Here is a 27,208-nt window from a genome sequence, read left to right on the forward strand (position 1 = left end):
GAAGAATTGATCTGTGCCTCTAAATATACATCACCAGTCTCACAGTTGGATGACTGTACTCAGAAATGTATCGGTAGTTAAAGAGAGTCATTAAAGTTTAGCCTCTCACAGGTTTGATTTCTTTGAGAGTCTTATACCAAATCCCTATCTGTTTCACCATCAAAACAAATATATCTGGTGAAAGTCATTAGGCAATCCGAGGACCTTAAGAAATAGGCAAAATGAAGAAATGCTACTGGTGTGTAGAATGTGGCATCACACACAACCCAACTAACATTTATTGGTCTGGATGTAAAGAAGAACAACAAAGTAAGAGCAATGACCTAGACCCTCATTTTGGCACAGGTGTCAGTTTTTGCCACCAAGGGAGTGACCTAAAGTACTATAATCCTCTGAAGAAGAGGAAAAAGCAGAATTTCAATAAAGCCAAAAATAAGTGTGATACAGTCACATTGCCCTCGGAATGTATCTGAAGTAGCCAGCTATGCAAAAGCTCTGTGTGGTGCCCAGTCCATCCAGACCTCTTGCTAAACCAGTGGGGAAACTGAGAGGAACTGGTTGTCCAGTCCACAAGCAGGAGTAGGGTAAGAGTCGAGTTGAGACAGAAAGAAGTCCTCTCCACTAGTACTGAGAGAAGAGGACAGTGCCCTTTCAGACCTTCTCTGCTCTTATAATGTGACAGAATAACTATAATGTGATTGGAAACAGGCGATAGTCTGTTTAAGTGAGACAGTTCATATCTTACCTTGTTTGATAAAGAAGGAAAGTGAAGCACAAGATGTGGATGAGTGGCTAGTATCAAACTCTTGATTGGTAAGTGATAGAGCAGGCTCAAACCCTTCTTCTGCTGCAACCTCAGGATTCTTTCTGAGATGACTGTTCTGCTCCATACAAAACGGTACCATTTCAAAAGCTTTAACTATCCTTCTTACCAAGATTCCTGGAATTTCTTCATCTTGCAAGGCCTATCTTGATTCTGTCGACTCCTAAACCATCTTTCAACCTGGCGCTCTGTCAAGTTACACTTCTTTGCCAGTCCATAAATATCAGTCTGAAAGGGAATGAAACAAATGAGTGAGTGCTTAAGAGCAGAGTAGGCTGGCAGGCAAGCAAGAGACACTGAGAGCAAGTTACAAGCATTTGTGCACTGGAGATGAGAGAAATTCTGCATTAAACCTTGCACCAGTGCATTTACCCCTTTTGTTTATGGAGTCACACACACCCATCCCAAAACAGAGAGAATGTTAATTCCTAGAAAACTCAGTTGCTAAGAAAGACCAATTCTCCATAAGTTGGTAGCAACCCATACATTCAAGTTCCATACATGGCTCACTTCTTCAGCCAATTTTATTTAGGGCCTCCTAGGTTCCACATAGAGTAGTATAGTATAAGATGTCAATCAAACCCAATCTCTGTATTTTTTTCCTGTGAGAAAAATGTGACTCCAAGAGTTTTAACAGCTTGTCCAAGATCTAAAACTAGTAGCAAAGTGAGGACATGAACTTAGGCTCCTGCCCTTTGTGTCATTTCATACAATGTTTCTAATAGATCCAGAACTTTCACATTTAATCATATGCACAGCCTGTTTTGGAGAAGGAAATGGCAGCCCCCTCCAGTATTCTTCCCTGGAGATACCATAGACAGATGAGCCTGGCTGGCTACAGTCTACAGGGTTGCAGAGAGTCAGACATGACTTAGCGACTAAACAACAACAACAGCATATTTTAAACCAACCTTAAATAATTCCAATTGTAAAAAATAAGGATTGCAGATTATAATAATGATGACTGCTTCTCCTCTGGAAGGCAGAAGTTGCAGGTTATGGTTTACAATTGAAAACAATGTGGATGATAGATTTGCTCAAAGATCACAAATGTGAAGTTCTCCCAGGGCCAAACAAGAACCCAAAATGACTGACAGAAGCAGCTCTGCTTCCTGGTGGTATTTTAAGCTGTGTTCTTTCAACATGGGCATGTTTTATATGCTAAACCTACAGTACTTTCCACTTCCACAAGGAAACAAGCTCTGTAATTTTTTAAAGATACCAGTCTTCTTGATCTTTCATTTTCGAATGCTGAGTACAAGAAATATTTTAGTTTACTCATAACTTAATGCATGTTCAGTTGCTTCAGTCATGTCTGACTCTTTGCAACCCTATGACTGTAGCCCACCAGGCTCCTCTGTCCGTGGGATTCTCCAGACAAGAACACTGGAGTGGTTGCCATTCCCTTCTTCAGAGGATCTTCCCGACCCAGAGATAACTGCAAGCCTATTACTTAATCTGAAGAGAAAGAAAGCAAAACAAAACATAGACAAGACATATTGTTTCCCTGTAAACTGTCATCTCTAATATTATTATTTTATAGGCCAAGGTTTCACCTCCCGTTCTATGTTGTTTTGGTTCATTTTTGTGTTTTTGATAGCCCTAAATTGGCAGCTATTCATTGGTGAGTATTTCCTGCAGGCATTGTGCTTGGCACCAAAGATCTGAATGAACAAGATTAGTATTTATGGGCCCTCCCCTTCATGAGGTAAAGCCTGTCTGGTAAGGAAGTCAGAAAATGCAACAAAGAATTCTAATAAATTATGATGAGTGCTGAAAGAGGGGAAGGTCAGGGTACCATGGGACCTAACTTTATGTAGGCAATTCCTGGAAGTTACACTATGCTAAACCCTGAAAAATGTCCCAAGAAGGAGAAGATGAAGAAGGGAAGTGTCCTGGCAGCATGTGAAGTCATCTGGGAATGAGAGCACAGAGGAGCTGGGAGTACTCAAAGGACAGAAAGAGGTCTTGCAGGGTAGAAACATACAGACAGATGAGGAGGAAAGATGTGGCCAGGGCCACAGCAAGGAGGGCCTTGCCTGGAATTTATGTGTAGGTTACAGAATGTTTGCATTTTGAAGTCTTCCTCTTGCAGTGTGTGAAGTATGAAGCACCAGGAATGAACGGAAGTGGAGACAGTGTTTACTTTGCCCTGTTATCCTTGACCTCTCTCAGCGAGGTCCCTACAGCAAGGACCTCGCACTCCAGATGGGACAAGTTTGGAAGTCTGGATACACTCTCCCAGGCAGCACCAAACTTGTCACAGCCCTATCGCAGGAGGAGAGAACAGGGCAGGTTTTGAGGCAAGAGAATCCAGTAGGAATGGCAGGGAACTAAAAACAGAAGACTGAATTCTGCTACTTCCTAGCTCTGCAGCCTGGAGCTGTGTGCTCTGACCCACTGTGGAAAATGGGGCATTGACAATGAGTGGTTGCCTCCTGTCTCGTGGGAGTGATTTACGATCTCAGGGCTCTATCTAATCATCTATCACGTGCTACATCAATGCTAGAGAATATGGCTGAACACAGAAAGGAGACCATAGACTGAAAATCATTTCAAAAAACAATATTCCTCTACTCCTAAAATAAGTTGTAAGCATGAATAGATTCCCCCAAACAGAAGATATAATTCAAATCCTATTGCTTGCGCCATAGCAGAACATATTCTGAAACGCAGCAGCACTATATTCTATACCTTCTGAGACTGAAGGGCTCTGGGTCCAGCTTGACTGTTTTAGAAGTTTTATTCATTCGATCATTCACAAATGTTTACTGAGCCTCTACTCACTAGTGCCAGTCACTATTCTAGGCACTGGAGATTCAGCAATGAGCAAAGTCCCTGTTCCCACAGTAGAATTTTCCCAGATCTGAGAACAATACAATTTTACTACCTCATCATTTCTACAGATACCTGATGAATGAATGCATCTAGAAGATGGTGATCAAATATGATTTGAAGCATTTTTCCTGATTTGGAGCACAAATGAATCTGATTCAAAATCTTGAAAACACTGGCCTCATATATCTACAATATTATTGAGATGGAAGTCCTCTTGCAAATAGAAGTCTTTAGTAGTATTTTGTTATTAATATACAAAACAAACATTTATTGAACACCTACTAGGTACAGAAAGTTGTGTTAAGATATTATGGGAATATAAACAAGCATACTTAGGAAACAACTGATGTTTCTTTGGGATAATTAATGTTGGGAAGATATATTTGAGAACGTTACTGTAGAAGTCTACATGATAGGTATAGTCTATGAATAATAAGAGCTGACCTTGAGTGTGTGCCAGGCAGTATTCTAAGTACTCAATTCAATCCCTGAATTGAGTCCTATGAGGTAACTGCTGTTAACACACTCAGTTCACAGAGGTGGACACTGAGGCAGAGGGGTTAATCTGCTCACCTTCACACACAGTCTGTTCTTACAATTCGTGTTTTTAGCCTGGACACTATAGAGAATGTGTCTGTGGAAGGGAAAGGCTCTCAGGCAGAACCTGGAAGGGAAGCAGTGTGGCCTAAAATGGAGCCATGAGGCCTGGCTACTTGATGCAAAAACCAACTCTCTGGGACCATGGAGAAGCCACTCAACTTCTTTGTCTATCACATGTCTCACCCATAAAATAAACTGGACTAGAGAGCTAGAGAGCCTTTTGCTCTAAAAATGTTTGAATCCATGGTTGAGACAAGCTAGCAACCTGGAATGCCGCTATGGACCCTTCTCCACCTATGGACCACAACGCCTGCTTTATGTCAGTCTTGGCACCACATTTTCTGTAAATTACCTTTCAGAACTACACATTCGTTTGTTCTGCAATAGTTCTCATTGTGTTCCTGCAGAGGAAAAGGGCTAGTTAATAAGTTCTGCTGTTCTTTCATTTTACCAACAGCGGGAAAAATGATCCGTTGGCCAGAGCTATTGGTATGTTATCATGATTCTCTACAAGTTATCATGATTCTCTCTCTGAATTTCATCTTGAAATTGTCATGGAGATACACACAGAGAGAGACATACAGATATATAAACAGTGGACACACAGCTGCACATACAGAGTCACAAAGAAGTGTGTGAAACACAGAACAAACTCTTGGTTGCAGTTCACATGTATAGCTTTTTGGACCTCATCAATACCATGTTATATCTTCTGTGCTAACCAGCATAGAATTGATGCTGTGTATCTGAAATGTTTTTGGTTTTTTTGGTGCAGTCTGTAGCAGCTGAAGAAGAATCCTCAATTTGTGTCCTCAGTTGTCTTAATAAAGTCAGATGTTACGTACCTGTATTACCACTGCAATGCCCTTTGACTACAGACTTGGAATACTTTGTTAGAGGTGATACCCGCCCATCCCTTGAACCAGCACAATTCTTTTTAGTCTTCCCAGCAACTTGTCTTACCTCTGCTATAAATTAAGCAAAAATGCTGTCTATGTGACATTGGCCAAGTTAATGTGTGGAAGTACTGTGGTATCATTTTGATTCCACATCTGAAACCACTATTAAGTCATCTACTTTGCCTTCTTCTACTATATTCTATCTTCCTAAGTTCTAGTACTTTTATTCCACAGGCATTTTACTGGCCAACTTGTTGTCATCTTGATCTGTTATACAAATACTAGCTTGATTTTGTAATCTATGAGCAATATAAATTAGATGTTTTGCTTATGTGCCTTAATCTTCATAGTTTAGTAGAGGAAGCTTTCTAATACTTGGGGGTTGATATATAACATTTCTTCTATTACCTGATGCAAATGTCCAAATTATAACAACACTAAGCCATACTGTGGAAAATTCTGAAAGAGATGGGAATACCAGACCACCTAACCTGCCTCTTGAGAAATCTGTATGCAGGCCAGGAAGCAACAGTTAGAACTGGACATGGAACAACAGACTGGTTCCAAATAGGAAAAGGAGTATGTCAAGGCTGTATATTGTCACCCTGCTTATTTAACTTATATGCAGAGTACATCATGAGAAATGCTGGACTGGACGAAACACAAGCTGGAATCAAGATTGCTGGGAGAAATATCAATAACCTCAGATATGCAGATGACACCACTCTTACGGCAGAAAGTGAAGAGGAACTAAAAAGCCTCTTGATGAGAGTAAAAGAGGAGAGTGAAAAAGTCGGCTTAAAGCTCAACATTCAGAAAATGAAGATCATGGCATCCGGTCTCATCACTCCATGGGAAACGGATGGAGAAACAGTGAAACGGTGTCAGACTTTATTTTGGGGGGCTCCAAAATCACTGCAGATGGTGACTGCAGCCATGACATTAAAAGATGCTTACTCCTTGGAAGAAAAGTTATGACCAACCTAGATAATATATTGAAAAGCAGAGATATTACTTTGCCGACTAAGGTCCGTCTAGTCAAGGCTATGGTTTTTCCAATAGTCATGTATGGATGTGAGAGTTGGACTGTGAAGAAGGCTGAGCACCAAAGAATTGATGCTTTTGAAATGTGGTATTGGAGAAGACTCTTGAGAGTCCCTTGGACTGCAAGGAGATCCAACCAGTCCATTCTGAAGGAGATCAACGCTGGGATTTCTTTGGAAGGAATGATGCTAAAGCTGAAACTCCAGTACTTTGGCCACCTCATGCGAAGAGTTGACTCACTGGAAAAGACTCTGATGCTGGGAGGGACTGGGGGCAGGAGAAGAAGGGGACGACCGAGGATGAGATGGCTGGATGGCATCACTGACTCGATGGACGCGAGTCTGAGTGAACTCTGGGAGTTGGTGATGGACAGGGAGGCCTGGCGTGCTGCGATTCATGGGGTTCCAAGGAGTCGGACACGACTGAGTGACTGAACTGAACTGAAGCCATACTGTATTGTCAACTGAGCTAGAATAATTACTTACAAACATAGCTCCAGCCTCTGAAATACAGTTTCAACATCCTGTACACAGGTTAAAGACATTATTTAGGCATATTAGAAGCGGCACTTGACAGGGAGTCCTGGGCCAGGGTCCAGGTTTGGATTCAGCCATTAATTAGCTGCATGACCTAGGACAGGTCCTCTGTTGACCTTAGTTTCCTCATCTCAATTTGTAAAGAAGAAAGATGACCTAATCCCTAAATTTCTTTCAGCTTTTCTTCACTTTTCTTTAACTGTCAGGTGGCTAATTTATCTTCATAGCTGAGAAACTTGATAAGAGCCAAATTTTCTACATAGACCTTGAGCCTTGGTATATATGCCTATCATGACATATCAACAAGCTAAATGATACACCCATCAACATTGACTAAATCTGACCAAATGTTCTAAGCCCTTTTAATTGACTTTTTTGACAAAACTTCTTAAATCGAACTGTTTAGAAGTTCCTTTGACCTCTAGCTAACTTTGGGGGTGCTTCAGAGGGCCCCTGAAACATCCCAAAGAGAGATATTAAACTGTGTTTATTTGGTTGGTTAAATTACATGAAAAATATTATCAAATGAGTAATAAATCCTCTCATGTTATAATGTATTGTAAATATTACTAATATAGATCTCTTAGAAATTATATGGAGGTCTTAACATTCTGATATGTCCTGGTATTTTATGAAAAACCTGATGACTTCACAAAAGTTAACAAAGGACTGAATGAACCAGCAAATATGCTTGTAACTTTAACGGTTTCTATCTGAAAAATTACAGGTTTGAATCATGTGTTTTCCGGGAGTAGGGAAAACCTTCCTTTCAAACTAATTATGAAAATAATTTGGTAAAATTATATGTTATAAACAAAACAATTATATTTTTTATCTGACTCCTCCAGAAATTTGAAACTCTTTGGTTTCCAGTAAGTTTATCAAATCAGTTAGGAAGGTTATCTCACTAACAGGTACAAAAATCTCAATGAATTTTTGAGACCTTAAAAAGGGAAGAATTCACCTAGATTTGTTAGGCAAAATCTGTGATAAGCCTCTGGTGTTGAGTTTCCCAGCCCTGTTTTATTTTAAAAGTTCAGTCTGAGACTCTATAAATGTTTCAGCAAAATAAAAAGTCTATGATCAATTATGGTTATATAAATCATCAGACCAAAATTAGTGAGAACAGACCTATTTTGCAAACAAACTAGCCTTAATTTGGTTATATTTGATAAAAATGAGGATAACTTTAGGGAGAAAACAATGTTTTAATAACTGTTAAATCCCAGTTTAAAAATAAAATTATTATCAGATAATAATTACTCATTATTCTCAGACAGAAACAAAGGATAATAAGGATTCTCTAGGAGAGTCCTAACTTTTCATAAACACAAGTAAATAACTTCCCCTCTGCAAAATGTAAAATGATGCTTAAGCATTATTATCACCAGAGGTAACAGCAGTATTTAGGTGAATGACTTCAGTCTTTTAGAGCAGGTAGAAAAAAAGAACACACAGAGATGGCTTGTCAGACTGTCCTCTTTTTAGAAAAAAAAAGCACATACAGAAGCTGATGGCAGACAAGTTAGAGACAGTGCTGGTTAGCCGTGAATAATTCTGAACATGATGCCTGGTGCTATGTGGTCAGATTTCAACATGCTCATTTGTGCAGGGAGCCCACCAGACCAGTGACAGAAAGTGTCATAGAAGAAGCAAGTGAATTCAGCAGGTAAGTTCAGGACCTTAAAAATCTATCTATCCTAAAACCACATTAGTACATATTTTTGACTTAAAATTACTAGTGAAAGATATCTGTATTTGTCGGAGAGAGTGTGCCACTTTTGGAAAAGTTTTTATTTCATCTCATTTAAATGTGAGGTATAATGAAACTAGACTTTCCTGGACACTACTATTTTTACATAACTTTTATGTTAAAGTCTTTTTTTGTGGTATAAACATGCAGTGCACTGTAACATTTCATCAAGTACATCTTGTATAGAGAAGAGAATTGTGATTCTCCTAAGGATGCCATCCCTGGGGAGTGGCCAGGAGCACAGAGCATTTCTGAGTATTTTGAAGCCTTGGATAAAATAAAGGGTTCTGCTCAGGAAAGCCAGCCCAACAGACACTTTTGTAATGTGTGCTGTGTGTATCGACAGTGTCACAGTCATCAAAAATGTCAGATATGGGCTACTCTGCCGTAAAAATGACCCATTTTCATTGGTATACTTTGTATATATCCTACCACTGAAAATCAAATTTTGATTTTTATACTCAAATTGCCAGTGTTCAACACTAGTTAAATATGTTACTTTATATCATTATAAATATATTTTTTATATTGTATATTATTATTGTGTCACTTTATATTATGCTCAGAATGCTTTATAACTTATCAACAGAGGAAAAAATCCAAATGAAACAAATTATTTGCTGCTCAACTGAAACTAACTTTTTGCATAGATGAGGTAAGCAACAGATGATGGAAATATTAAAAAAGGAGATTTTAAAATCCCAAAACAAAGAATTTGTACTTACTTGAGATGGTTTCCTTGTGGAATGTTTGAAAAAATTCTCTAAAACAGTATTTGGTATAATCTTCTTTTGAACTTCCTCTTTAATGCCAAATGTTTTTGCTAAAGGTGAAGCAATAAACCTGTGAAAAAATAAACGAAAGAGTCAGACATGGCTGAGAAACTAACACTTGCTTTTCAAGTTCAAAATCTGATAATGAATCCACAATGTCGTCAGGAAAGTCAAGCTGTAACTTTAGATTCCAAATGAAAGATGAGTCATTAGACTACCTAAAGCCAAAATCTGCCTTACAGAAATTCAAAGAACAAAATTTGAGATCTTTATACAAGCATTAACTTAAAATACAAAATACACTTGACTAAACACACGGGGATGAGGGGTGCTAACAGTGCAGTGAAAATCCTCCTCATATAGCTTATAGTCAGCCCCTAGGTAAGTGGTTCCTCCTTATTCAAGATTTCACATCCATGGGTTCAACCAACAGTAGATTTAGCACTGTAGTATTTACTACTGTAAAAAATCTGCTTACAAGTGGACCCTGCAGTTCAAGCCCTTGTTGTTCAAGGGTCAACTGTACTTGCATAGTTCTAAAATCCATTCTATGTAAACTCAAATATATTTATATGTAATATCCAGAAACCAGGATAAACCATTCTATTTAGTTTCATGTTTAAGACTACTAAAGATTAAGATAAATGTTTTGTTATTATTTTCTTTGGTGATATTATCTTAAAGAAATTATTATGTCCCCTATTTAAAGTTCTAACTAATGAAAAATAGCATGACTCTTGGGTAAATATTTAGCAATGGGATTGACAGGTTGTATGGCAAGTATACACTTAACTTTATAAGAACTTAGTGAATGTTTTCCAAAGTGTCTATACTATTTTACATTTCCATCAATAATGTGCCAGAGTTCCAGTTATTCCATATCTCTGCCAGTAGTTGGTACTGCCAGTCTTTTTAATTTTAGCAATTCTACTGCATGTGTAGTGGCTTTTATTGATTTTATATTCTAATTTCTATTATTTTTTAACTTCTGCTTGTTATAAATTCAGTTAGCTTTTTTCCCTTGTTTATTAAGGTAGAAGGTTAGATTACTGATTTGAGATCTTTTTTCTTTTTAAATATATGTGGTTATAGCTATAAATGTCCTAGTAAGCACTGCTTTTGCTGAATCCCGTAAGTTTTGGTATGGTGCTTTCTTTTTCATTCATCTTATAGCATTTTCTAATTTACCTGTGATTTCTCCTCTGACCCATAGGTTATTAGAAGTATACTGTTTAATTTCCATATATTTGCTAATTTCTCAATTTCCTTCTGTTATGGACTTCTAATTTCATTCAATAGTGGTCAGAAAACATACCTTGTATGATTTCAATCCTCTCACTTTTATTGAGATTAGTTTTAAGGCCTAACACATGGTCTCTTCTGGAGAATGTTCCTTGTGCACGTGAGAAGAATGTGTATTCTGCTGTTATTGGTGATGTGCTCTATAGATGTGTGTTAGGTCTAGTTCATTTATAACATTGATCAAGTCTATTTATTTGTTGATTTTCTGCCTAGTTGTTCTATCCATTATTATTATCCATTATTGAAAATGCGGTATTGAAGTTTACAACTATTATTGTTGAATTGTTTATTTCTCCTTTCAATTCTGTTTACTTCACGTTTTGGGGACTATGTTGCTAGGTACATATATGTTTGTAATTGTTATATCAGCTTGATATGTTTACTCTTTTATAGTATAAAATATCCTTTGTTTCCAGCAACTATTTAAAGGCTGTTAAACTGTCTGGTATTAGTATAGCCAAGGACAGAGGAGCCTGGAGGGCTGCAGTCCATGGAGTCGCAAAGAGATGGACACGACTTAGTGACTAAACAACAAAGTATAGCCATCCCAGCTCTCTTTTGGTTATTGCTAGCATGATATAACCCCACTCCAGTACTCTTGCCTGGAAAATCCCATGGATGGAGGAGCCTGGTAGGCTGCAGTCCATGGGTTTGCGAAGAGTTGGACACGACTGAGCGACTTCACTTTCACGCATTTGGAGAAGGAAAGGGCAACCCACTCCAGTGTTCTTGCCTGGAGAATCCCAGGGATGGGGGAGCCTGGTGGGCTGCCGTTTATGGGGTCACACAGGGTCGGACATGACTGAAGTGACTTAAGCAGCAGCAGTAGCAGCATGATATATATTTTCTCATTCTTTCACTTTCAACCTATTTATGTCTTTGAACTTAAAGTGAGTCTCTCACAGAAATTATATAGCTGGATCATATATTAATCTTTCTATCCAGTCCTCCCATCTATGTCTTTTAGTTGGAGTATTTAATTCATTTACATTTAATGTAAATTACACTTAATTACTGATAAGACAGGATTTATATCTGCCAGTTTGCTATTTACTTTCTATACAGCTTCTGCTTTTTTGTTTCTCTATCCTTCCATTACTATCTTCTCTGTGCTAAACAGATATTTTCTAGTGTATTCTTTTAATTTTTTCTCTTTTTAAGTTACTTTAAAAAATCATCTTCTTAGTGGTTAATCTAGGGGTTACCTAGGGATTACAATTAACATCTTAATTTATAATTTTCTAATTCAGATTAATAGTAAAACAATTTAAGCACTATACAAAACTCCATTACCTCCCCTCTCTGTGCTGCTACTATCATATAAATTATGTACTTATAAATTGTGTTCTCATCACAGACATTTATGAATATTGTTTTATGCAGCTGTCTTTCAAATCAGATAGGAGTAAAACATATTACCAAAAAAATGCACTTATTCTTTTTATTTCTTATGTGGGTCCTTTACTGGTACTTTTTATTTCTTCCTGTGGATTCAAGTTACTGTCTGCATCCTCTGCTTTCAGTCAGTAGGACTCCCTTTAGTATTTCTCATAGGGCAGGTCTGCTTAGCAACAAATTCTTCCAGTTTTTGCTTATCTGGAAATGTCTTATTTTCTCTCATTTTGAAGGATAATTTCGCTTGGTTGACAGTTTTTTCTTTCTTGTTATTTGTCCTCCTACTGCCTTTGGCTTCCATGGTTGCTGGTGAGAAATCAACTCAATCTTATCACAGATCACTGTTATGTGATAATATGCTTCTCTCTCTTTGCTTTCAATTCTTTCAACAGTTTGCTTATAATATATCTAGATATGAATCTCTTATAGATGGGTTCCAAGTAGGAAAGGAATACGTCAAGGCTGTATATTGTCACCTTGCTTATTTAACTTATATGCAGAGTACATCATGAGAAACGCTGGGCTGGAAGAAACACAAGTTGGAATCAAGATTGCTGGGAGAAATATCAATAACCTCAGATATGCAGATGACACCACCCTCATGGCAGAAAGTGAAGAGGAGCTAAGGAGCCTCTTGATGAAAGTGAAAGAGGAGAGTGAAAAAGTTGGCTTAAAGCTCAACATTTAGAAAACGAAGATCATGGCATCCGGACCCATCACTTCATGGGAAATAGATGGGGAAACAGTGGAAACAGTGTCAGCCTTTATTTTGGGGGGCTCCAAAATCATTGCAGATGGTGACTGAAGCCATGAAATTAAAAGACGCTTACTCCTTGGAAGAAAAGTTATGACCAACCTAGATAGTATATTCAAAAGCAGAGACATTACTTTGCTGACTAAGGTCCGTCTAGTCAAGGGTATGGTTTTTCCTGTGGTCATGTATGGATGTGAGAGTTGGACTGTGAAGAAGGCTGAGCGCCGAAGAATTGATCTTTTCAATCGTGGTGTTGGAGAAGACTCTTGAGAGTCCCTTGGACTGCAAGGGGATCCAACCAGTCAGTTCTGAAGGAGATCAACCCTGGGATTTCTTTGGAAGGAATGATGCTAAAGCTGAAGCTCCAGTATTTTGGCCACCTCATTGGAAAAGACTCTAATGCTGGGAGGGATTGGGAGCAGGAGGAGAGGGGGACGACCGAGGATGGGATGGCTGGATGGCATCACGGACGCGATGGATGTGAGTCTGAGTGAACTCTGGGAGTTGGTGATGGACAGGGAGGCCTGGTATGCTGCAATTCATGGGGTCGCAAAGAGTCGCACACGACTGAGCGACTGAACTGAAAGTTATAAGGAGGTAGGAAAGACTATACTTAAGCCCTTGAGAAGAAGTAAGAATGGCCTTAGGATTAAAAGAAGATTTGATTCGTTCCTGATAACTGCTGGAGAGGCCAAGACCAGAACACAGCAAGCTGGTCTTCCTCAGCTACGCTGCTTTGGCAAGCAAAACACTTTTCTAGTTCACTGTCTGATCAAATGTTGAAAATGGAGCTGTCCACACCAAAGTAGAAAATCTGCAAGTGTACAATCTGGATGTCAAGTTCAAAGCTCAACAGACACTACTCAAGAAAAGCAAATATTTCAGGACAGCAGAGTAATTTGCTAATTTACAAGTGCAGCAGCACAATTCTAATTTAGGCATTCTTTAACAAATCCAAACATGTGAGTAAAAGTGGAGTTAACTGTCAAAAAGGAAACACTGTCAAACATTCTCAGCTAGAGTTTAGTGGTATCAAGCGGCTTTCTTTTCCTCCCCCTATCAATAGCACATTTCTGGCCAAAGTAAAGTTGTTATTTGTACAGAAACCACTTGGACGATCCACGAAACAGAGTTGGTCAAACCCTTGGGATGAGAACCATGCAAATGGTTATAAATGTACGATCTGCACCACAGTTAGTCTTGGACAAAATGATCTTTATCAGATTTTGTCTTGAATGAAAGTGAAAGTGAAGTGAAAGTGCAAGTCACTCAGTCGAATCCGACTCTTTGCGACCGCATGGACTATGCAGTCCATGAAATTCTCCAGGCCAGGATAGTGGAGTGGGTAGCCTTTCCATTCTCCAGGGGATCTTCCCAACCCAGAGATGGAACCTAGGTCTCCCACATTGCAGATGGATGTTTTACCAGCTGAGCCAGTAGGGAAGCCCAAGAATACTGGAGTGGGTAGCCTATCCCTTCTCCAGTGAATTTTCCTGACCCAGGAATCGAATTTCCTGAATCTAGGAGAACCAGGGTCTCCTGCACTGCAGGCAGATTCTTTACCAACTCAACTATTGGGGATTCTGTTTTAAGTTTATCCAACTCTTGACATTTGAATACTCTTTTTGCTCCAAAAAAAATTAATGTGCTAATAACAGTTTTTGGAAATAGAGACGGCTACCAAAATTATAGATGAGCATTTATCTTCAGTTACCATGACACTAGTACAGGTTAATAAAAAGGTTGGATGTAATGTCTATTTAAAGTAAATTAAGAAAAAGAAAAGGTCACTTTTTCTGAGAAAGCAAATTGATATTTTTTCTTTGACTTCCTTATCCTTTGGAATGAAGGCTTGCTATTAAAATTTTCAATAAACCTTTGAACTATGCTATAAAACAATACTGTTTGGTCTTTAATGAGCCATTTCCGCTATTTTATAGCCATTCTAAAATGATAATGCATCTGCTAGTTATGCTCTCCTAATACTGCTGACAAAGGACATGGGCACGCATGTCTATTGTCAGACAACATGGTACGTGGAAGATGAGCTAAGTTCTTGTACCATCATTGACACTAATAAGCTCTGTGATCCTTAACCTTTCTCAATCTCAGTTTTCTTCACCGTGAAACTAATGTACTTGTGGAGACAGAATTTCTGATTTTTATTTGTTCAGTTTCGAGACAACATTTAGTGTGCATCTGATTTCATGAGCACCCATTAGTGGTGACCTCTGAGCAACAGATTAAGATTCTTTAACGATCTTAAGACTCTTTAAGGATCTTACCAAAATTCTTTATTCTAGAGGTGAGGCAAAGGGGGATGGAGAGGAAAGACACACGAACATTACTTACTTTTGAAAAAAATGTCTGATAATTATCAAGACAAAAGCATATGGAATGGTCATATATAAATGAGAGGGCTTCACAAAGATGAGTCCATCGTGATCTTCAAGATCTGACCATTTTATTGTCGGAGGAAGCCAGAATCTTTCCAACCAAAACCATTCTTTAAATGTCTGAAACATTCTAAAAAGATGAAACAAGAATATGTTAGACTTATAAAACAAATACTTAAAACTGAGACAACACTGACACCTTTACTCAAAATACCTAAGCTAGAGAGTTCTGAACAGAGGGTAAGAACAAAGTACTGTTATTTAATGGGTGTCATGGCTCTTCATTGTATTAAACAGGTTTCATTCTGCAGAAACTCTCAGAACAGTTTTGGTCATGGCATGGCAAACTGAAGTTTAACACACCACTGTTCATACTCTTGGCACAACATACATTAATATTATGAGAATGTATCTTCCTCTTATATATTTCTATCATATGAAAATTAGTTTAACAATAATCTCTACAACTTCAATATGCCAAAGACCAACCCCATAAAAGCTCCAAGTAGGTATCCTAAGAATTTCTCTAGAAGATAAAGGACAAGTATATTTAACTTTGTATTACAATGAAGAATTCAAATTACTCCACGTCAACAAATATTTACAGAGGTCCATTATTTGTCAAGCCCTATGCTAGGAACTGAGGATGCAAAGATTAAAAATCCAGTGTTCTTCCCCTAAGGACCTTATATTCTGTGGGCAGGGCAGGCCTGAATGACTGACACACTTTTTTTTTTTTTATGTGCAATAAAACAGGTTTGTGGTACAATAAAACAGAGTGTGTGGACTTCCCTGGTGACTCAGATGGTAAAGAATCCACCTGCAATGCGGGAGACCTGGGTTCAATCCCTGGGTTGGGAAGATCCTCTGGAGGAGGGCATGGCAACCCACTCCAGCATTCTTGCTTGGAGAATCCCCATGGACAGAGAAGCCTGGCAGGCTACAGTCCACAGGGTCTCAAAGAGTCGAACACAACTGACACACAGCAGGTGCTGTGGAACATGACAATCAGCGCTAAGCCCAGCCAGGACATGTCAGGGAAAGATCACTGGGACAGGTGACCCTTGAGATGTCTTGAACAGTGAAGTGAAGTGAAGTTGCTCAGTCGTGTCTGACTGTTTGCAAACCCGTGGACTGTTGCCTGCCAGGATCCTCCATCCATGGGATTCTCCACGCAAAAATACTGGAGTGGGTTACTATTTCCTTCCCCTGACCCAGGGATCGAACCCAGGTCTCCCGCATTGCAGGCAGACACTATACCCTCTGAGCCACCAGGGAAGCCTTGAACAATAAATGGAAATAAGCCAGAGAAAGGGAGGAAAATGGGAAAGAGGAAATAGAAGTTCTAAGGAAAGAAAGCACACTGATCAAGTAACTAGAAACATAGAACATATAGCTGCTCCAGTCTCATCATTTGTGCTGCTGCTGCTGCTGCTGTTGCTGCTAAGTCGCTTCAGTCGTGTCTGACTCTGTGCGACCCCATAGACGGCAGCCCACCAGGCTCCCCCGTCCCTGGGATTCTCAAGGCAATCACACTGGAGTCGGTTGCCATTTCCTTTTCCAATGTATGAAAGTGAAAAGTGAAAGTGAAGTCGCTCAGCCGTGTCCAACACTCATTTGTGCTATGAAAGTTTTAATCTTGACATTTTGCTCTTGAGGATGTTTTGACCTCATCATTCAATAGTTAATCAGATAAAGAAGTAAAAATGTCCTCAGATTCACTACAGGGTAGTCAAAATAACTTTATCAAAATCTCTTGACTGATAAATAACCCAGTGTCCATGGAACACCACTAGCAGTGTGGTTCAGCCACACTGTAAGAATCCAAGGTGTGGAATGTTTGGTCACACACAGGTGCCCAGAGCCTCAGCTTGTTGTCCTGCCATAATTACTAACAGTGCCCCTTCCTTTCAGGAGTGTCCCAGTTTGGGTAATTAACCATACGGTGACTGTCATCAAAAGCCTGGTGAGACAGTTCAGACTTGGTCACAGAGGATCTGCAATCCATGCTAAGGAGCTTGGGCTTTAGCTAATGGAACCAATGAAGAGAATTATGCAGAAGAATAAAATGATCAGATATTTTAGAAAGGCTGCTTGGGCACCTAGGTTCTCTGTGAGCCCACATGGTGTCTTTTTGCTAACTAGAGGATGGTGTCCCCTCTGGGCAGACTCAGCCCTTCTACTCAGCACATGAGAGCTGGGTTTCAGCCCCTCGAGCCCGCCCTCCTCCCACCCCCAGCCAGGCACACACATGGCTGCTCTCTGGCAGTGTTAAACGATGAACATTTCAGGACACTGGAAGACTGGAGAGCAATTCTGAGTTTGAGGTAGCAGATACAGTTAGAAATGGGAAGGTGCAAAGAGCAGTGCCATCAGGGAGCTGAACATGCCGGTAACAATGCTGTTCACAAGATTACACCTGAGATCCAAAGTGGGCAGAGAATAAAGAGAGGCCAAGGAAGAAGTGAGAACGAGGGGAAAAACAGAAAATTCAAGCAGCTGGAGGCCAAAGGACAAGTCTGGTGGGAAGGAGACTAAGCACCCGAAAGAGTGTGAAGACTCTGTCAGAGGTGAGGTTGAGAGTGGAGTACTGACATTACAGATTTCTGACTTCAGATGAAGAGGAAATCCAGAGTGTGGACTCCAATATCCTTCAGAAAAATCCATACCAAAACAAAACAATTAACGCTGGTGAGATACTCCTTATTTTATTTCATTTCTCATCCACTGCTCAGAGACACGCACATTCAAAGTAGCAGGAACCCAGTCACACCCACACCTTCAAGGCTTGTGTGGAGAGAGAGAAGGGCTGCTTTCTTTTTCGTGTATTAATCATTTTACTATAACTTCTACCCTGAAGGAGGATAAGCACCATTAATACAGTCACAAAATTGTGCAAATATGGTGGAATAAAGATGATCAAGGAAGATTTACTGAATACTTTCCATCAGTTTTGGGGGCTACAGAAAGGAAAAGGATGATCCTGGACTTTAGGGAGCTTAGAACTGAGAACTGACCTGGACTGGGCTCAGGAAGAGACAGTATGAACTGATGAAAGAGTTGTTAGGAGGAAAGAATTAACACACTTTCATAAGCAAATGGAGGATTCAGGGAACTGGACACACTGGTTGCCTGGGCCATCTGACATACCTGACCAAAGACGGAATCAAGAGGGGAACCTGTGATGAAGTGCACAGTCAGATACAGCTCAGAACAAGAGCAGGCACAAGTCTTTGAGTCAGACTGCAACTAAAGTTCAAACTTCCTACAGATCTTAGAAATGAGCGCAGGCAACAGGAGTCTCTCTCATCAAAGACAAGCCTTGCTCCAGGCCTGTGTCCTTCATTGCATCAGAATGAGCTACTCCTGCAAAGGCAAATCTATTTCTTCCTAAAAGTTTGCCTCAGCATGTTCATTACATTATTGGCTCCAAATTTAATAAAGTATGACTCAGGAAACAAATAGCAGTGGCAGTAAGTTTGTTTTGGTATTATTATAACAATCTTTATACAAAATAGTTTGCTCACTCCTAAAATGCATCTTCAGGCAGTACAGATTATTTTGTCCAGTGTGCCGCTGCTGCTAAGTCCCTTTAGTCGTGTCCAACTCTGTGCGACCCCATAGACGGCAGCCCATCAGGCTCCCCCGTCCCTGGGATTCTCCAGGCAAGAACATGGGAGTGGGTTGCCATTTCCTTTTCCAATTTTCCAGTGTGAAACGTAACTAAAAAATAGCTTTCAATGGTTATATAGGAGCTTCCATGCTAAATAATATGCAAGTAATAAAATGAGATTTGTTGAAAGCCTAGTAACTTTAATACCCAACAACCAAAAAAAAAAAAAAAAAAAACCACCATATAAAGGGAGAGAGAAAGAACTCAGAGTTGCAAATGATCCCCTGGAAAATGTAGCTCAAACTGAGAAAAAACTACATTATTTACTATTTTTCCATGTACTGCCACCAAATATCAATTATTGCTGCTTCAAAAGAGTCAAGAATCTCTTCTCCACAGAATACACAGAAATTAACTCAAAATGGAAGCACAGACCTAAATATAAGGGCTAAAATAATAACACTCTTTGTGTCGGAGTAAATCTTCATGACCTTGGGTTAAGCAAAGCTTTCTTGCTTATGACACCCAAAGCACAAAAATTAAAAAAAAAAAAAACAGATAAATTTGGCCTCATTGAAATTTTGGTTTTCAAACAAACTTTTTGGTTCTCAATGGATACCATCAAGAAAGTTAAAAGAAAATCTGTAGAGTGGAGGAAATATTTGAAAATCATAGATCTGATAAGGGACATGTATTTAGAATATGGCAGAAAGTGAAGAGAAACTAAAGAGCCTCTTGATAAGGGTGAAAGAAGAGAGTGAAAAAGCTGGTTTGAAACTCAACATGAAAAAAACTAAGATCATGGCATCCGGTTCCATCACTTCATGGCACATAGATGGGGAAAAAGTGGAAGCAGTGACAGATTTTATTTTCTTGGGCTCCAAAATCACTGCAGATGGTGATTGCAGCCATGAAATTAAAACACGCTTGCTTCTTGGAAGAAAAGCTATGACAAATTTACACACTGCACTAAAAATCAGAGACATTACTTTGCCAACAAAGGTCCGTCTAGTCAAAGCTATGGTTTTTCCAATAGTCATACATGGATGTGAGAATTGGGCCATAAAGAAGGCTGAGCACCAAGGAACCGATGCTTTTGAACTGTGGTGCTGCAGAAGACTCTTGAGGACCCCTTGGACAGCAAGGAGATCAAACCAGTCAATCCTCAAGGAAATCAGTCCTGAATATTCACTGGAAGGACAGATGCTAAAGCTGAAGCTCCAACACTTTGGCTACCTGATGCAAAGAGCTGACTCGTTAGAAAAGACCCTGATGCTGGGAAACACTGAGGGCAAGAGGAGAAGGGGGCGGCAGACAAAAAGACAGTTGGATGGCATCATGACTCAATGGACATGAGTTTGAGCAAACTCCAGGAGACAGTGAAGGACAGGGAAGCCTGGCGTGCCACAGTCCATGGGATTGCAAAGAATCTGACATGACTTAGAGAATGAACAACAACAATAATGCTACTACATACATGCATGGCTTTTGAAAACATGCTCAATGAAAGGAGCCAGGCACAAAAGGCATATATTGTACGATTCTATTCATGTGAAATGTTCAGAATAGGCAAATGTACGGGAACAGGTTAGTAGTTTCTTGGGGTGTACAAATGGGTGTCGGGGGAAATGGGGAGTGACTGCTAATGGGTACAGAGTTTCTTTGGAGTGATGAAACTGTTCACAAGTTGGGTGTGGTGTTGATTGCATAACTGTGAATATACTAAAAAACATTAAACTTCACACTTTAAATGAACGAATTGTATGGTATGTGAGTTACATCTAAAGAAAAAAAATGTTAAAAACTCTTCTTCTAAGCTTCACTCCCTTTAAACCTTTACGTCTTTTAATCCATGGCTCAGTCTGAACTTCACATTAAAGCCTCGATCTTCTCATTTAAGGGGTTTAACAGTTATCTCCCAAATTCACCTGAGTCATGATTGTGTCCAAGGGGACTTCCCTGGCAGTACAGTGGTTAGAGCTCTGACCTTTCATTGCCAAGGATGCACGTTTAATCCCTGGTCAGGGAACTAAGATCCCTCAAGCCGCACAGTGCAGCCAAAACAAAACAAACAAACAAAAAAAAATTGTGTCTACGAACTCAGAAACAGAAGTAAATGAAGGAAAGACTATATGCAGATTCAGACTTCAGCATGATTTTAAAGTTAATGGCTTTCGGGAAGGAAAAAAGTTCATGCTTTAAAAAGCAAAAATCAACTAACTCCTCTAAGGAGAAGTGGTTCTCCCAGATGACAGCCCTTGGTACAGACTGTTCAATAGATGCCCACAAGCCAACATTCCAGCTCTGGGCAGTGGCTTTACTCATCCAGGCTGTTCCTCCAGCCAGCCCCTCTACCATGCCTGCTCTCGAGATGCGATCTGGGGCTAAACTGCAACAAGCACTTTCCTCCTCCTTCCTGCCATTTCAGTCTAGCAGCAGGAAGCAGGTCATGTTCTCTTAGCTTCTCAGCGGCTGTCTTAGGGCCACAGGCCTGTTCCAGGACTGCGGGCATCCTTCACAGTCAGCCTTCCCTGACTCTAGTGTACAGGACGTGCCATTCTGGAGGGAGCAGGGCACCCAGCCCTCATGACAGCAGGGAAGTCACTACTGTGTGTGGATCTGGTGCCATGCCTTTTCCTCTGTGAAAGTCAAGGTGGACAATTCTCCATCTGCTGGCTGTTGGCCTGAGATGGCCTCAGCTTGGCCAAATGGATGCTTTACCCCGGACTTTGAATCTGGAACAGACAGGGACAAGCAGGAGTGTAGCAGCAGACGGCATTCTACCCAGCTGCTGCTGCTGAGAAGACAGCTGTCATCTCTCAGCTTCCTGCCCTTCCAGATTGCTGTGGTCTCTTGGTTTCTACTGTGGTCCAGGTTTGACCTACCACCTTTTTTTGGTGCTGTGAGTCACTTTCAGTGAAGTCTTTTTTTTTAAGGTAATAAGAAACAGGTGGCTTCCACTGCTTATAATCAAGAGTGATGACTGATACACCTAGCATTTTCCTTTTCCTCTATTTCTTTCCATTGATCACTGAAGAAGGCTTTCTTATCTCTTCTTGCTATTCTTTGGAACTCTGCATTCAGATGCTTATATCTTTCCTTTTCTCCTTTGCTTTTCACCTCTCTTCTTTTCACAGCTATTTGTAAGGCCTCCCCAGACAGCCATTTTGCTTTTTTGCATTTCTTTTCCATGGGGATGGTCTTCATCCCTGTCTCCTGTACAGTGTCACCAACCTCATTCCATAGTTCATCAGGCACTCTATCTATCAGATCTAGGCCCTTAAATCTATTTCACTTCCACTGTATAGTCATAAGGGATTTGATTTAGGTCATACCTGAATGGTCTAGCGGTTTTCCCTACTTTCTTCAATTTGAGTCTGAATTTGGTAATAAGGAGTTCATGATCTGAGCCACAGTTAGCTCCTGGTCTTATTTTTGTTGACTGTATAGAGCTTCTCCATCTTTGGCTGCAAAGAATAGAATCAATCTGATTTCAGTGTTGACCATCTGGTGATGTCCATGTGTAGAGTCTTCTCTTGTGTTGTTGGAAGAGGGTGTTTGCTATGACCAGTGCGTTCTCTTGGCAAAACTCTATTAGTCTTTGCCCTGCTTCATTCCGCATTCCAAGGCCAAATTTGCCTGTTACTCCAGGTGTTTCTTGACTTCCTACTTTTGCATTCCAGTCCCCTATAATGAAAAGGACATCTTTTTTGGGTGTTAGTGCTAAAAGGTCTTGTAGGTCTTCATAAAACCGTTCAACTTCAGTTTCTTCAGTGTTACTGGTTGGGGCATAGACTTGGATAGCTGTGATATTGAATGGTTTGCCTTGGAGATGACCAGAAATCATTCTGTCGTTTTTGAGATTGCATCCAAGTACTGCATTTCGGACTCTTCTGTTGACCATGATGGCTACTCCATTTCTTCTGAGGGATTCCTGCCCGCAGTAGTAGATATAATGGTCATCTGAGTTAAATTCACCCTTTCCAGTCCATTTTAGTTCGCTGATTCCTAGAATGTCAATGTTCACCCTTGCCATCTCCTGTTTGACCACTTCCAATTTGCCTTGATTCATGGACCTGACATTCCATGTTCCTATGCAATATTGCTCTTTACAGCATCGGATCTTGCTTCTATCACCAGTCACATCCACATCTGGGTATTGTTTTTGCTTTGGCTCCATCCCTTCATTCTTTCTGGAGTTATTTCTCTACTGATCTCCAGTAGCATATTGGGCACCTAATGACCTGGGGAGTTCCTTTTTTGGTATCCTATCATTTTGCCTTTTCATACTGTTCATGGGGTTCTCAAGGCAAGAATACTGTGGCTTGTAGCATCTGTCAATTTCTCCCTCTGGTTAGCCACCAATCTCTCTTGCCCACAACAGACACTCACTGGTCCCCTTTCCTTTCTTTCTCTCCCATTTTTGTTCCTGTTCTGCATACTATATTTTTAAGTTGACAGTTGCGCTCAGTCATTACTTAAACGTTTTTTGGTTGTTCAGCGTAACACAGGCTACTGGCCTCCCTAAGCCAGCCTTAAAAAGTTTGGTGAATGACAAATATTATCTACACAGAGTGGAATGGTACCTGATACTGTGTTAACTAAGTATCATATTATTTAAACAATCCTTAGATGGAAACAAAATGAGATGGAAAGATCCCTGTGTTTTTAAAACCAGACAAGTTACTGCTTAAAAAAAGTCCTAACTGGACAAGTTACTGCTTAAAAAAAGTCCTAAGCATTTGTAACAGTGCTTCTGGGACCCTACCCATGACTCACTCACTTTTGAACACTCTGAGAAGCTCACTAAATACCATATCAAACGCAGCCCACTTCTCGTCTTTATTAATTTGGCTGAAATCTAGGTTTTTCTGGCAACTGAAAATTGCCAAGAGTATTGACAACTCTTCAGTCTCTGCTTAGAGTCTTCTGGGAAGCAAACGTTTGTTCATTTACTCCTTGGCCATTCTCAGTCCCTTTTTTTCTCATCAGCTACTCAAACTCCATTTCCCCCATCCTTTGTACATTCTCTAAGTACTGAAATTCCTATTTACATAAAAAGAATATCTGAAGGAACTTCAATTTTTACCTATATAAAAAATCTGGAGCTATTTTTTAAAATAGGAAATATTTGCAAGAAAAGTACCTGAAGTTATTTCTTTTTACTTTGGGGAAGTAATGGAGGTGGCATCTTAACCCAGCTGTGTTTTCCCACTAATACTGTGGAAATTTTAAACCCATTTTCAACTCCAGCTGTCAGTAGTTTGTAGGAAAACCATCTAATGCATGTAGGTTTTTATGACTCATTATTTTCTGACCTCATGGATACAGAACCCAGCAGGGTGAAAGAAGCCTGCTGAGCCACTTTCTTAGACACACACTATTAAATCTGACCTTAGGACTTGAAGAAATAAAATCATCTGGGTTACAAGTTTATCACTATTTGAAGCAACATTTTTGTAAAGTTCTGAAAAAATGTGTTACTCTAACTATTGCTGAGGTAAGAACTCTAAATCAGGCTGAGGTTTTGGACAGCTTCTGATATCTATCAATCCAATCCCAACTATAAATACCACATTAGTTGAGAAGATAGCTCTACAGAACATATCTCTTGGATACGAGGGGAATGAAAGAAAGTGTCTCTACAGAACAGAAAATATTGCTCAGATAGAGGATGGTGATGAGACATGGGAAGTTAAGAAAATAAGTTTAACTGAAGTAAATTCCTGAGCAATGCAAGTGAAAGAGAGACACTCTTGAATCAATTTTCTTGGTCTTTGAGTATTATTATGGTTGGAGGATATGAAAATTGGTGAGAGTTTTTGAGACTGGGTGACCAGCTGGATTAAGTGGGACCAGGGTTTTCTGGTGAAGAAAAGTCAGCTCCAGAAGAGCTTGCCCAGTTCATTCACTGCTGTATACCCAGAGCTTGCCACACAGCAGACACTACATAAGTGTCTGCTGAATGAACCAATGGAGGGTTTATACTATGATCAAAAATGATATCTAGTTTAACTACATACAACTTCATTTTTATTAGTTGCAAAACAACTTTTAAAATTTGGTGCAGGAGGTCAGGCAAACATGTTTATTTACCTTCAGTCTATTTTTTTTTTCCTTTGGAACTAACTCAGTCAAAACAACTGGTTTATGCCTTTAAGATAAAATAGAAAGAAAAATATGACCACCTAGTTGCTTCCTATGAACTGTGCCAACTGTAAATTCCAATTCCAAAAGCATTTTAAGTTGTGCTTTTTCAAATGGATAGGACAATGCAAAGGACAGAGCAACTTAACTGTGAAGGATATTATGACTAACTTAGTGCATAAAAAGTTAATAAATACTTGGGCTTATAGCTTTACAAAACTGAAGAGAAGGGGGAAAAAGTCCTATACTTTAGGTAAAGAATTAACTTACAACAAGAAAAAAACAATTTTAATTCTGTCATATTGAATTTTACAGTTATATCAATTTAAAGCCTTGAAGAAATTCAGAATAGATTTAGAGACTAAAAGGAAAATTTCTGAGGATCTGTAGCAAAAATATGGTATCACCTTGAAGACGCCATTGAGGGGTATCAGGTGTCCTAGGTATCCATTCATCCTGACTTTTAGTTACAGATCCCTACCCTAACCCCCAAGTTCAACCTGGACACGTGGCTGCCCTGGCCATGCAAGACATTTTTCCCAACCTCCCTTTAGCATGGCTAGATGTGGCCATGCATGACTATGTCTCAGCCAGCGACACAGGAACAGAACTGATTTGGGTAATCTTCCCAAAGACCAAGCTGCATGCCCTGGTTTCTCTCCTGCCCAACAGTTGGAAGTGGGGATGACAGACCTGGAGCAACCTTTGAAGCCGATCAGCACATTAGCCCCAGTCTACCCATATCTGGACTGTTATGTGCAAGAGAAACAAACTTCTATCTCATGTAAGTCACTGAATTTTGATGCTGCTTGCCTGCTCTGTGAAATGATTCAGGTCCCTTCAGTCCCTTTACCTATTTCCTTTTGCCAGCTGGCCCAGTATGGAGTGGTGGAGAGACACTGCAGGAGCAGAGAGTTTTGTTTTTGGCTCTGGTGTGCTTCCAGTGAAGGCTCCAGGAGCCCCCAGCAGCCAGCAGAACCCACCAGCGCCTTCCTGAGGAGTTTTGTGGCCAAATATCTCCAAAGAAACACTCCCCAATTGACAGCACCCTAGAGAGCAAATTTCTTGCAAGTTCCCTGAGGGCTGGTTCCATAGCCAGCCAGTTCTCCTGGTTCCATTAGCAACCCTGTATGCTCTTTCAACTCCTGGAGTTGCTGATGGACAGGGAGGCCTCGCGTGCTGCAGTCCATGGGGTCTCAAAGAGTCGGACACGACTGAACTGACTGAACTGATGCTCTTTCAACAGGGTCTGCACATCAGCCTTGGGGGCTACTTCCTTGTGTACTCTATCTCAGCCCCAGGGGTTGTGACTACTTCCTACAGCTGTGATTCCTATAATCTTTAGAGTTCTTCCTACTGGCCAAACCTTAATTCTTTAATGCTTCCTGACTTGATGGAAAAGTCTAACAAACTTTATGTGCTTACTCTAATACCAATTAACAAAAGCTCAATTTATACTGAACAAAAGGCCTCTGGAATTGAAATGAGAAGAAAGAGCCTTCTCATTTTCCCCTTCTGATGCTGTACATAGAGTTTGTTTAGAGATTAAGGGTAGACTTGAGATTTCAGGAAGATGTGCTTCTGCATTTTTGCTTCCACTCATTCCAAAGCATAGGTTAATGTCTCCATGAGCCAGCTATCACTTTCTACTAAGACAATACTTTTTCACTGCTAGTAAACATTATGGAAAAGTTTCCAGCAGAGCTAATAAACACTTAAAATGCCAACAAGGCACTTGGCATCTATACGGGGTCACTTGCTCTCTCAAGCCAAGCCCCTTCCCTGGCGCTGTTCTCTTCAGGCCAAGTTTCTCTTGGCTCTAAGAAAACTGCACAATGCACCGTGATCTAGGCTCCTAACTTAAAGAGCCCCTTCCTAACTCAAACAATGAGCCAGTAACATTTAGTTCCTAGAAAAGTACAGGCAGGGTCGCCATTTGCTGTTGTGTGCAGAAGAAACCCCACTTGAGGATGGCTTTGCCTGTGGTTTATTGTCCAAAGGAACTCCAGCTGTGTTTGCAGGCAGCTCTCACTGCCCTTCCCCAGTGCGCACTCTCTCAGTGCACACTCTCACACTCTTCCCCAGTGCACACTCTCACTGCCCTTCCCCTTGCACACTCTCACACTCTTCCCCAGTGGACACTCTCTCAGCGCACAGTCTCACACTCTTCCCCAGTGCACACTCTCTCAGAGCACACTCCCAAACTCTTCCCCAGTGCACACTCTCACTGCCCTTACCCAGTGCGCACTCTAACTGCCCTTACCCAGTGCGCACTCCCTCAGTGCACACTCACACTCTTCCCCAGTGCACACTCTCACACTCTTCTGCAGTGTGC

At 40.3% G+C, this 27,208-nt stretch overlaps 1 protein-coding gene across 1 annotated transcript in view; it reads right to left on the reverse strand.

Annotated features, from left to right (window-relative positions):
- The window catches only part of CERS3 (ceramide synthase 3), a 134,414-nt gene that overhangs the window by 96,166 nt on the left and 11,040 nt on the right, over positions 1–27,208 (reverse strand). The window contains exons 2-4 of the mRNA XM_040257028.1: positions 15,070–15,243; positions 9,219–9,336; positions 933–1,051 (exon numbers count right to left, since the gene is read on the reverse strand). Coding sequence (XP_040112962.1) covers positions 933–1,051; positions 9,219–9,336; positions 15,070–15,242 — 410 coding nt within the window. The 5' untranslated portion in view covers position 15,243. The remainder of the gene's footprint in view (positions 1–932; positions 1,052–9,218; positions 9,337–15,069; positions 15,244–27,208) is intronic.

The sequence above is a fragment of the Oryx dammah genome, unplaced genomic scaffold (genome assembly GCF_014754425.2).
Source record: "Oryx dammah isolate SB20612 unplaced genomic scaffold, SCBI_Odam_1.1 HiC_scaffold_16, whole genome shotgun sequence".
Lineage (NCBI taxonomy): Eukaryota > Metazoa > Chordata > Mammalia > Artiodactyla > Bovidae > Oryx > Oryx dammah.